Source organism: Condylostylus longicornis, unplaced genomic scaffold (genome assembly GCF_029603195.1).
Source record: "Condylostylus longicornis isolate FDR11 unplaced genomic scaffold, ASM2960319v2 ptg000077l, whole genome shotgun sequence".
NCBI classification, from domain to species: Eukaryota; Metazoa; Arthropoda; class Insecta; order Diptera; family Dolichopodidae; genus Condylostylus; species Condylostylus longicornis.
Window position 1 is genome coordinate 1,183,231 of NW_026578045.1, and position 13,172 is coordinate 1,196,402.

General features: G+C 24.0%; 1 protein-coding gene across 2 annotated transcripts in view; it reads right to left on the reverse strand.

The window, feature by feature from the left end:
- The window catches only part of LOC129612790 (protein still life, isoforms C/SIF type 2), a 279,580-nt gene that overhangs the window by 59,464 nt on the left and 206,944 nt on the right, over positions 1–13,172 (reverse strand). For both annotated transcript variants that reach the window (XM_055526563.1, XM_055526562.1), the window contains exon 8: positions 6,421–6,535. In XM_055526563.1, coding sequence (XP_055382538.1) covers positions 6,421–6,535 — 115 coding nt within the window. The remainder of the gene's footprint in view (positions 1–6,420; positions 6,536–13,172) is intronic.

Here is a 13,172-nt window from a genome sequence, read left to right on the forward strand (position 1 = left end):
TAATTGGTTTTTTCTACCTCTTTTTGTTACAACATAACAATCGTCAAGTAATCTTATTAATAGACATTTATTTTTGAAAAAATGGTAAACTATTCACTTTAGTAGTTATAGACTTGTGTAAAATCACAACAGAAATTTATTATAAAATACAAAAATAGAAAAAAAAAATTGGAGCCTAGGATAATTTACAGGATAAAGAGAATAAAAAACAGAACATTGAACATTTTATTTTACTCTTTACATAGTTGTATTTTTATTATTTAAGTATGTACTTTTTGATCTACAAACATGTTGTATTAAAAGTAGTATATCTCAAACGGTTAATGAAGCAAGTAAAGTTCTATTTCTGTTTTTTGCAATAATTATTTATTATTTAGTGCAATGAACTACTGAAATTACAACAACATTATTATTTGTAGGCCTACTGTATACTTGTTAGGTTAATTTAAAAAAAATTTACTTTAAAGAGGGTAAAAAATTGCTATAATTAAATCATTGAATTGTGTGTTGTTACTATAGTAAAAAGCGTAATTATGTAGGTAATTTTTTTTTTTAATTTCCTAGTTATGGTTGGTTAAAATAGAGTTAAATAAATAGAGTGAAATATATGAATACAGAAATTAATCGTATAATATAAATTAAGGTTATTGAGCTAATAGCGCAATAGAGAATTTTATGTTTTATATTCAAATTTAAACAAGATCTATGATAAAATTTATGATGATAAACTAAAATTTAATGTTATAATGTTTGAGGAAAATGCAGAACTCTTTGGAGAATGTTTCATATAATTTGAAAATTTCACGAATATTTTTCTATCTCTAAATATTTACGGTTATATTTTAAAATACGATTAAACCATTTTTTCAATGATTGAAACATTCTCTCCAATATTATACTTCAATATTGTATGAAAGCTACAAAATTAGTTTTTATTTAATTTAATTTTTAAGCACTTAAAATTTTCATTCAATATCGTTATTCCTTCCATTCATAAATCATACTTTTATCATGGAAGCATCATTCATACAAGTTGCAAAAAACTACAATCGAACCTGTTCGATGTATTGTTTGAATCAAACTTGTTCGATCGTAGGTTTTTTTTTTTAAATTTTTCGACTTTAAGAGGAAAAAAATACTTTATTTCCAGTAAAATTTAATATTTTTTCTTTCGCATAATATTAGTATACAGTATGCAAATAGCTTACATATATATGGCTAAAAGTTCTTTATTACTGCATTAATAATGAATAGAACTGTTAGAAACAATAAAAATTCATAATAAATAAATATATGAGATCCTATCTATATTTCTATATGATTTCTGATTTCTGATATACGGAAGGAAATAGAAAATATTATGTAATATTATATATATAATATATCATCATGGTATTGTGAATGTGTGTATAGAGAATATGTTTGAAAAGAAAATATATAAAAGATTTATTAATTATTATAACAATATAATACTGTATTTGTATGATTTTAAGCACATTTTATTATTTGAGGACTAAGTAAATTACAGTCGGTTAGTTTGGTTGATTTATGCTAAAATTTTTTTTTTAATAAAAAGCCAAAAGCGTTTTGCATTCATACTGTATGTGCACTTGATATCATAAACCGTTTTGCTCTGAGATTCAGAAATGCTTTAGGGTGGTTTATATTGTTCTTTGTACATTATGTCCTAATTAACTTGGAATCTTGAGCTAGAGCTTTGATTTATTAAAGGACATAATTAAAGAGGTATGTTTTAAATTTTAAACTTGTAAATTTTAATATTTTCCATTATAACCCGAGTTATACTAGGTTTAAGCTAGTTACATGAAAGTTGCAGGAGGGTAATTTAAATTCATTAGGTATTAGTGAAATTTTTCTTTTAATATTTCCATAAGTCTGGCCGTTCTTCCTTTATTTTCCTTTGATAAATGGTGATAATTTACATTATTAATCCTGATGGCTGAATATATAATGGGTAAGTGTTTCGGTATTAAAACTTAATATGTAAAACATTGGTTTGATATTAGATTTTTATTAAAAATGTGCTTTTTGCTCATACCTTTGATTTGATTCGGACTAGTTCTTATATTATTATTTTATATCGTACAAAAAAAGAGATAAATATATTTTTATGTTTAAAGATGAACAATAGATAATAATGTAAAACGATAGAGAAAAATAATAGACGAGTAGCAAATATAGAGAGATAGTCTTCCTTTATTTATATTTTTTTTGTTTTTTATTTATTTGCTTCGTATGAGAAGAACAATAATGAAAAAGTCTCTATTCATAATTCATATTTATTTTCTATTGTTATTGTTAAAAATAAAAAAAAAAATTATATATACTTTTTTTTTTAGAAATGTGCAAATACTGCAAAAAACAAACATATGTTATAAAAAAAAATATTAAAAAAAAAAAAAAATTTATTTTTAAAAATGTACACCTGAAATGTTTATAACTTTATTTCATAAATATAAAGACAATGATTTCTAGTTAAATGTCACTATTATTTAGCTCAATAGATGGAACTAAAATAGAGAAACAAATAAAATAAAAGAGAAACAAAAAAACAAAATGTCAATTTATTTAGAAATCAAGGTACACACAAAAAAAAGAATTTTTTTCTTTTGGAAATAAAACAATAAAAGTTGAATATCATTTTCTAACATTTTACTTGTGCAGCTTGTATATTGGCACTCCGACATCATTTCCCTTCACACAGTCTCTCTATCTCTCTTAAAATTGAGAGAGAATTTATTATTGTATACTTTTTAAAATATTTTTTATTTCAATAATTTTTTTTTTTTGCTATTTTGTTTTTTTTTTTTTTTGTAATTTTCCATTTTTATTATGAACTTTTTTTCTCTATTCTTTTTATCTCTATTATCAATTAAAATATTATTGTTCAAGGGAATAACTGCAACTAATAATAGAAAAAAAAGGACAGTCATATTTTTCATATATTCTATACCATGAATAACATACATATTTTTATACATACATGTACATATAAAAAAATCTGATGTGGTCAGCACATAACCGACCGCAATGTGTATTGTCTAGTTAAGTGAAAGTGTTACAGAATATTATAAATATGTCCGTTAAATACTTCTTTCCAATTTTTAGGACATTAGTAAGCTTATAGTTAACATACCTAGAAAAATGTAAATTTGGCTCTTAGTAGAGTTTCGCTTTGTGCTACCCGAATTCCCTGAAATGCTCGCCAGTTAGTTTCGGTAACAACCAGAACTCAAATATCAAATTTCAAGAAACTCCATAAATTCGTTCCGTAGATATGGTGAAAAACGTAAAATCGGCCCGCAAATCAGTTCTCGAGCCCTGATCTTTCCAAAAAATTTATATGTTTATAGTTTTCATACGAGGAATTTATATATTAAATTTCAATGAAATCGGTTGATTATTTCTCTTTATATACACAAAAATGTATATTTGGCCCGTAGTAAACGTCCAGTTGCTGACATCTGATTTCTTCCAAAAGTTAGGAGGTTTCATCGCCGGTAGAGCAAAACTTATATATGAAATTTCAAGTAAATCGGTTAAATATGTTCTTCAATATGCTCAAAAATGTAAAACAGGCCCGCTAAAAAGTGCAGTTCCCGAGGCCTGATATATACCAAAAGTTGATCGATCCGTGCCATGGTGGAAACAAACTTACATATAAAATTTCATCAAAATCGGTTCAGCCGAACTTGAGATAGACGCGTGCACACACAGACCGACAGACGGACAGACCGACAGACCGACAGACCGACAGACCGACAGACCGACAGACCGACAGACCGACAGGTTGCTAAAAATAGTTTATTTACACTTCCCTACTATGGAGAAGTACGTTCCCACCGAAAACTCGATATGCAAAATTTGTTGCCATCACATAACCTACCTATTGTTTACACAATACGGTCGGTAAAAATGTACAGATTGCCTTACATACACACATATTATATAAAATTATTGATATTTTAATTTATTGGTAAATATTAAGTATATATAAGAATTGTTTAACGGGTTGAAATACAGAAGAACTTTGTATGATTTCCCACTTTGAAAATGACTACTCCTAATTCTAAGTCAGTTCTACTAAGGAGCATATACGAACTGTTGTGGTCGAGTATAGAGTAGGCGTGAGCTGTATTTGCTTTCTGAATTGGATATTGCAAGACCGTATAATATTTTTACAAAAATGTGAATTTTTTTTACAAATCATTGTAAAATTACTAAAACATATTTCATATTTCATATTCAACCATCTTATCATTACTCATTTGTTATGAGTAAGATAAGATAGTTGAATATGAAATGTATTTGCTTATTGTGAATGAAAATGCCATATACAATAGGATCAATATAGAAAGATATATTGCTTACATAATGAATTGGTAGATTTGAAGATATAATTTACATAAAAAATTTACAAAAATATTGACAAGATGAGACTGAAATTGAAAAAATTGTAAACACACAGAGAATAATTTTTAATAGTGCAGTTCTATTCTTGAAATTAAGTTTGAAATATGTTTGACAATTAAGTAAAATATGAATTGTTCTAAACTTATTGTCAAATGAATTTCGTGTTGCCAACTGTCATACGATTTAAATTTACAATAGTACTATAATTACAGTTAAAGACATTTTTGATAAGAGGTGAAATTTAACGGTAAGTTAACGTTTTTGTCTATTATTTTACTAAAATTGATTATAAATCACTTGACACAATAAGAGACAACCTGTACAATTCATTTTAGTTTAAATAAAGAATTTTTTTTGCTTCATGTACAAATATTAAAAAAGTAAAAAAGTGTAAACAGAAATTTTTTTCATATATTTTAATTTAGTTCATTTACTATTATTATATTTGTCATTTATTAAATAAATGATAAAAATTTTAGCGGCAAAATATAATACGATTTTTTTTTAGAAAAGAGAAAAAATAACAATCAGTTAACGGTCTAAAAATTAAAAAAAAATAAAATTATATTTTGTTTGTTTTAAATGGAATTCAGAGATTGAAATATTAGATTAATTTTTTATTATCCAATTATTTACGAAATTAAAGGATACTGTCACTGGATAGTGGTTGCTCTAGAATCATTTGTTATAAAAAAGAAACATTATGTTTTTGATTGTGTTAACAATTTAATTATGAAAAAAGCTTTAAATGTAGAAAATTTAATTTCAAAAGCGAGAAAAATTATTTATTAATAATGTTGCTTTAATTTTAATATTTTTATGGTAAAATTTATGTTCAATATCTCACAGTTGATTAAGTTTGGGAGTGTTGCGAACTGGAAGCAAAAATTATAATATAATGAAATACAGGCAATGAAGAATTAAACTAAGCTTAACAGAAACTCGGTTTAGGCGGACACTTTTGAAAATTGTTAATGTGAAACGTCATGGTGTTTCTCGATTCCATGCTCGTATAGTACTACTCGTAAAGCTAATCTGACCATTGGTGCAGTGGTTATGGCACCGGTCCTTTAACCGAAGGGTCTCGGGTTCAAACCCCGGTCAGGTCACTATATTCAATATTATTATAACTTAATATACAATACTAATAAATATTATACAAGTAATTTTCAAATATTCGTAATATTCCATATTAAAAAAAAACTAAGAAAAATAAACAGTAAATATTAATAACCTCAAATAATTAATATAAATAAAACTACGGCAGGTTAGTCACCTACCTAGTTAAACTCTATCACGCTATGAAACTAGTGCATGAGAAATCATGCACTAGCCCTATGCTCCTTCTAGGAGTGAACAAAGGAAAAAAAAAAAAAAAAAAATAGTACTAAAGCTAATCAGGCGTCTGAAGAACATGTGAATACGAGTAAAAAACACAAAGTTGTATAAAACATATGAAAGCTCCGATCTCTAACCGTTAAAAAAAGAAATATTTACTTGAAAATTAAAAACCGTCTAAGTTAAAATTTGAAATTTTTGAATTTATTTTTAATTCAGATTCCGCATAGTTTAATCAACATTTTGTATAAATTTGATTAATTTATCTTGACATGTTTCGAATTTATGAGCAAATATGTAAACAATTACAATTCTTTCGTAAAACCTAAACTTCAGACTTATTAAGCCACCTTTGAGAGTTTTTGAACAATTTATAAATTAAGAATTCTCTAGAGTTCAAGGTATATGTATTCTGTTAAAATTTTTATTAAACTGCTTCACTTTTTAAAAATTTTGTCATAAATTTCAAATTTCATATATTTCACGATACACGAAAAATTAATAAAAAAATAAAATTATATTATAGTAAATCAAAACCTATTGGATAATAAAATTCCTTTCACAAAATACTGCAAATTAAATAATATCTATATTTATTTAGAATAATAAATTTCTATTGTAAAATATTTTTGGTATTCATTCACTTACCGCATCATCATAGATAATGATTGTTCCTCTTGTAATACACTTTCTAAATACATCATATCCAAATCAGAAACAATTGCACCATTGATAACCATTATTTCATCTCCTTTGATAATACCTATGAGAATTAGAACGAAAAAAAAAATGAAATTTTTAATCGGATGAATAAAAATGATATTACCATTGAAAATTTTTAAATAAAATAAATAAAATAAAAAAAATATCTAGGTGAAGGTTTTTTGTTACACTCAAATATTTTAAATTTTTTTTTAGATTTATGTGAAAAAATATGTTTAATTTAATACTAATAGTTTCAGTTTCCGGCTAGTTTGTAGTTTCCTTCAAATTTTGCAGAAATTGAACAAATCTTCAGAACGTTTATATTTTACAACGTGTCATCTATTGAAGTATTGAAATTTTCTTATCTTTAGCTTCAAATATTAAAAATTCTAAAAATTTGCTTTATACAATGCTACACAAAATTTAATTAAATTATCCTTGAATTTAATTAATTATTTTAATAAATTTTCTTTTTTGCTTATTATAAAAGTTAAAATCAAATCTCATTGTTCATAACTATTCACAATAGCTTGTAAATTATTTTAATAATAAATTTTTGTATTTTCAATTCCCATAACAATTCATTAATTAAAATTATAATCGTAAAACAATAAATTTATAATTTATTGAATGAAATTTTGCAATTAAATTTATAAAATTGGCAAAACTAATTAAAAATATATATATATGTATATTAATTAAGAATAATTAATTTGTAATAAATTTTCTTATTACAAATTAATTTCTTAATTAAATGAGATTCAAAGAGCTTAACAATACAAAAGAAAAAAAATATAGATACTTGACCATGAACACTTAAGATCATCGTTTATTTCACAAAGTCAATTAATTATCCTTTATTTGATACAAATAAATTTTAAGTTGTTACTAAGTTTTTTTTTTTATTTCAATAAAAAAATTTATTAAAGTGGATTTAATGGAAAATATAAGTAAAGTGGAAATAATTTGAAATTTTTACGTTTCTACGAATAAAATTGCATATTTTAAGGCGTACAAAAATTATTTACGAAACAATTGTAAATGACGGATGAAATTAGTTTTTGTGCTATTAGAGTTCAGCTAAAATTAAGAATTAGGTGTAATATCCATTATGTGATGATTAATTAATTTTAAAATTATACAATTTGGTACATTCGTAGCGAAATTCTAATCACTAGAAATCACATTCTCTCTCATTAACTTAGTTTGAATAAATCGATATTAAAATCTATATTATTATAATTGTTGTTAAAGCAACATGAAATGAATTAACTTTCGTAACTCCTAAGTTATATGGGAATCAATAACTATAAAGAGTTGGAGAATTTACACAAATTCTTTGAGTTTGCATTACAATTTCTGTTTTTTTTCTTGTATCGAATCTCAAAATTTGGTTTTAGAAAACTTAAATTTCGATTTTTCATTTAATTGCATGAACCTTAGGGTGCAGATGGTACGAAAAAAAAAATTGATCTCCCTTTGTCAAAACACGTAAAAAGGTAAAAAAGTATTAAAAGATCTAATTAAATCATTGAAAAAAATCACAACTAAATTTTATTATTAACATACAACTATAGCATTTTGAGATTTAAATATAGATTTTTCTAATAACACCTTATACAAATATTGTATGTTGTGTGTTTGTATTAATCTAAACTAGGTTAGTTAATTAGGTAGGTACCGCCATCAAATATAAAAACGTTTTTCATTTTAAATATAACAAAAAAAAAAAAATAATATTTTTCGTTTTTAAATTCATTGTGACAACGAAAAAAAAAAAAACGAAGAAATGCAAATTGCAGTAAAAATAGAAAATTTTATTCTTTCTTTTTGCTTTGCAATTGAAATGAAAAGTTCATTTTTCATTTTTCAAGCTAATGAGGACCATTAAATTATTTTTTTTTTTGTGACTTAAACTTAAAAAACAAAATGAAATAAAAAAATTTTAGATTTTTTTTTTTGTTTTCTTTTAGTAATTAGCTGATTCAAAGCTACTTTAGAAACGAAAGAAAAAGCAAAAAAAAGAAAAGAAAATTCAAGAATTTCATTTTGGTGAAGCAACCTATAGTAGCTATATACGAATGATGAAGGAAAATATTCACCTGATAAAGATTAAAAAATTATTCATTAGAATGGAATTTTTCTATTTTTTTTTTTTTTTGCTGGCAAAGTGCTATAATTATTCAAAATTCTAAAAAGTAGAAAAAAGAATTTAAAGAAAATTTCAACCACTTCATTCTTTTTAGAATTAAAAAAAATTTGTTGTTTTTCCTCTTCAGCAAAATTGGCAAATACACAATTTATCAAAGTTCTAATGAAATAAAGAAAATATTCTTTTGGAAAATGAAAAAAATTTGCAAATTGAGATTTTGTATTTTTTTTCATAAAATTATTCATGTGGTAGTTTATCTAGCTAGAGCTTAATCTATTTTTAAAAATAAAGTAAAATTTTCAATATATTCATAATTAAAATAAATTTGCATATCTTTTGGGGCAGAATTTTATAAATTCTAGAAAAGACGTCAAATGGTTATTCTTAAAGTTTTTTTTTTTTTAAATTTCTGTTAAGGAAATTATTTATAATAAAATTTTTCTTTGGGTTTTGACTTATGTGAATATTTTGATATTTAATTGGAATTAAATAAAATTTACAAAAATAATAGTAAAGGATATGGTAAAAAAGTGAGTAGTTTTATTCTAAAAATTTGAAAAAAAGATATGAAGGGTAATGTTTAAATCAGATAAAAAATCTCCATGTTATTTAAGCGGTATACTATCTACGATATTCCCCTCAATTTAAGCCTTTTTAGCTTTTCCAAAAATTGTAAGATATTATAAATTTTTTGTGTGACAAATAAGGACTAAATATTAAAAAATTTGTATAGGAATAAGTAAACGATATGTAAGAATATTATATTTCAAAAATTTTTATTTTAGTTCTGTTTAGGCGACCTGGTGTTTTATTTCATTCCCACTCATGAGTATAATTTTCAAGAACATGTTGGAACAATAATTGGATTTAAGGCTTATGAGATTTCATCAATGATATGCGAAAAAATTATATATTTTTGTTCAGTTCTTTTCTGTAGCTGTAAAAATAGCTGTAAAATAACTTTTAATATTAATTCTCCTCACAGATTATATACGGTTGCTGATGATCACAGATTATAAACCTAAAAAATCTCAATGCAACAATAAGTTTTTGGAAAATTTTATTTAATTCGCAAATGATCTTGTTTGGAGATCTCTAGCCAGATTATTAGCACAATTTAAATTTATTTCATAAAGAAGAATATTACCACATACGGTAGAAATGCTATGAAACAATTGAAAGAGTAAAAGTAAAAAATTTTGGGATGCCAATAAAATTTTATTAAGAGAATTTTTATATAAATTTTTGAATAGTCGCCAAGGACAACGTAAGGGAACCTATAAGGGAAGTAATGAAACTTTATTATAATTTTTTTTTTAAATAATTTTCAAGTTTTTTAATAGTAAATACTAAAATAGTAGAAAATCACGTTTTTTATTAAAAAGAAATATTTAATTTAAATTGTAAGGGAAAAAAAAAGAAACTATTTTTTTTTTCAAATAAAAATAGAAAAATTTACTAAAAAAATAAAAGGACACAATAAAGTAAAAGAGTAATAAGATGACATAGATGAGCTGAAGAAAGGACAACGAAGAAAGAATGAAATCGTAAAAGCGTAAAATTACAAAACGTGTTTTCTTTTTTGTTTATTTTAAATTGTAAAAAAAAATGCTCAACAACAACTATAGAAAAAGAAATGAATTTAAGGACAACCTTTTAAAACAAAGAAAAAACAAATGCAACAACAATAAAACATTACAACATTTTTATTTCATTTCCACCTCTTTGAAAGCATTTAAACCAGGAAATGCACTTAAACTATCTTTACAATTGCATCTTTACAAAATAAAATGGGAATAAAATGTTTAAAAAAGGAAAGCATAGAAGTGAACACCGTTTAATAATGGTAATTTTAATGTTTATAATGTGTTTTATTTCTGTATATTCTATTGGTGTAATATTAAGGATAATAGTAGAATAATACAAATATCACAATAGTGGAGGAGTTTCTTTGGAATAATAGGTATAGATACTAAGTATTCGTTTTACATGTTTGCCATATCGAACGAATTTATATTTGAATATTTACAATTATTTCAAGTAAAATGGAAATGATTCAATCTTGTACTTTAAGATTTAATATTCATTTTTACAGTACAAAATAAATTTTAATGCTAATGGGGAAAATTTATTTATGAAATTATTCTCATATGTTCTTATTACTTCAAGGATTAAAACCTTTTTTTTTTCCAATAATTTAATTTCTCCTTTTTTTTTGTATTACTCTTTTCATATAATATAAGTACTTTATAGTTGAATGGTAGATAGTATTCAATTTATGTTTAAAAAGTGATCATATTCACCTTGTCCCACAATTAAAATAGAATAGTAAAGAGTAATGTAGAGATGAGAATATTGGAAAGAATTCTTAAAAAATTCGGTATTCTTTGTTTGGCTCCAATCGTATAAAAACCTGTTTAAATTTTTTTCGAAATTTTCGGAATAACATAAAATTATCTATGTTCCTTTAATTTCATAGTGTAAATAATTCCACATAGCCTAGTCCTAGCCACATTTGAAAAATTAACTTACGCCCCACTATGGGTTCTTATTTTATACTCGTTTATTTTCCACTGCGAATCAAGCTATAAGTCTAAATCGAGCCTGTCTTATATATAGTTAAAAAATTATATAAGCAACCATATAAAAAATAATGACTGGCACCCCACATTGAGTCTTTATTTTACAATAATTCGCAAATCATTCTTACAATCATTTGAACTAAGGTATAGTAATTCTGATATGAGGCTGCTTTATACGCAGTTACAACATTATAATATAAGGCTTTATATTCTCACAGCCCAATCAAGTAAATATTATTGCCATTTTATGATTAATGATTGTAATATCTGCTTACTGAAACTCTTCATTATCTTGCCGTAAATAAACAAATATAATTGTTATTATTAAAAGTAGCATATCTGCTACTTTTCTTTTTTAGAGAAATTCCAATTTATGCAATTTATTATTTACATTATGTACATATTATATGTATTAATATTATATGTATTAATAACATACGAATAACATAATACAAACAGAATTCTAAATATATGTAACAAGGTAAAAATTAAATATAGAAAATTTTAGGTAAAAAAAAACTAAAAAGCAAAAAAAAAAATGTGTTTGTAGTTTCCACATGGTATATATAATATATGTATATATACATACATATATAAAGAGTAAAATATAATTGTTATATTATTAAAAGAGTGACACTGTACTATATTTCATTGCATACCTATAAATATTTTGTGTATACAAATTGCATATATAAGAACAAAACAAAAAAAGAAAAATAGAAAACAAAAATGCTTGAATACTTGAATTCTTTTCTCTCTCTCTTTCAAACATTTTATTTTATTCTATTTTTTATTTATTATTTTTATATTATTATAGTGTATAAGTTGAAGAATCCTTCAGGGATGCTTTATTTCACTGTCTACTCAAATGAATGCACAAATATACAGAATAAAATACAGTAAAATAAAAAAAATAACAATAATATGAATTGAAAAACTAAAACGAAAAAAAAAGGTTATGTAAAAGAATCTTCTCATTTCATTTTATAAAAAAAAAAGAAAAAACAAAAAGTTGAAAATTATTTAGCGAAAATGCTCTTAAAACACAACACAAAACCTCTTTTAGCTTTCATTTTAATTTCTCTATTTCATTATTTTTTTTTTTATTTTTTTGTGTTTTTATAAAATCTTTTAGGTGGAAAATAGAGTTGAAATTACATATAAAATGACAATAATAAAGGTGAAGAGTTTTCAATTGACTGTATACAACATACAATAATGCTCTACTCTTTCTCTATATAAAGATATTTTAATTATATATGTACATATATAGATTATTATTAACTTTATTTCAATATATAATGAACACTAGCTAGTAAAACAAAAACAAAAATTACAATAAAGCAACAGCACAAAACTAAAAAAAGATAGGTAATAAAAGAGCGAAAAAAACGAGAAAAACAAAGTGAAGAAGTGCAAAATTCTTTTATTTTGGAACTCTCAACTCAACTCCTCTTATATACGTATTATACTCATGTGAGTATTTTTTTTTTTTAAACATTAAACATAGCCGGCAATACTATATTATTATATACATTTGACGTGTATAGCAGGGCACTGTCAAAGAAATAAATAAAAACAAAACAACGAAAAAAGAGTGACAATAAAAAGAGAAGGCAACAAAAACACAAAATGAAAAGCATATAAGAAATTTTGAGTGTCATGAGTTTTAAGTTGACATTATTTATGCAAAAAAAAAAAAACACATATATAAAGAGAATAAAAAAGAGAAAATAAAAATAATAAAAAAAAAAGTAGAGAGAAAAGCTGGTTTAAGTGGAAGTTAAGTGTGTAGAATTTGAAGTGAAATTTTTTCCTTTTATTGAATTTCAATGTATCAAAAATTGAGTTTTGAGTGAAAAACTCCACTTCCTCTTTGACTCTTTACAAAAAAGAAAAAAAAACTGGAAAATTGTTGAATTTTTTTTTTTTTTGGGTTTTGTTTTTATATTTTTGTTTCT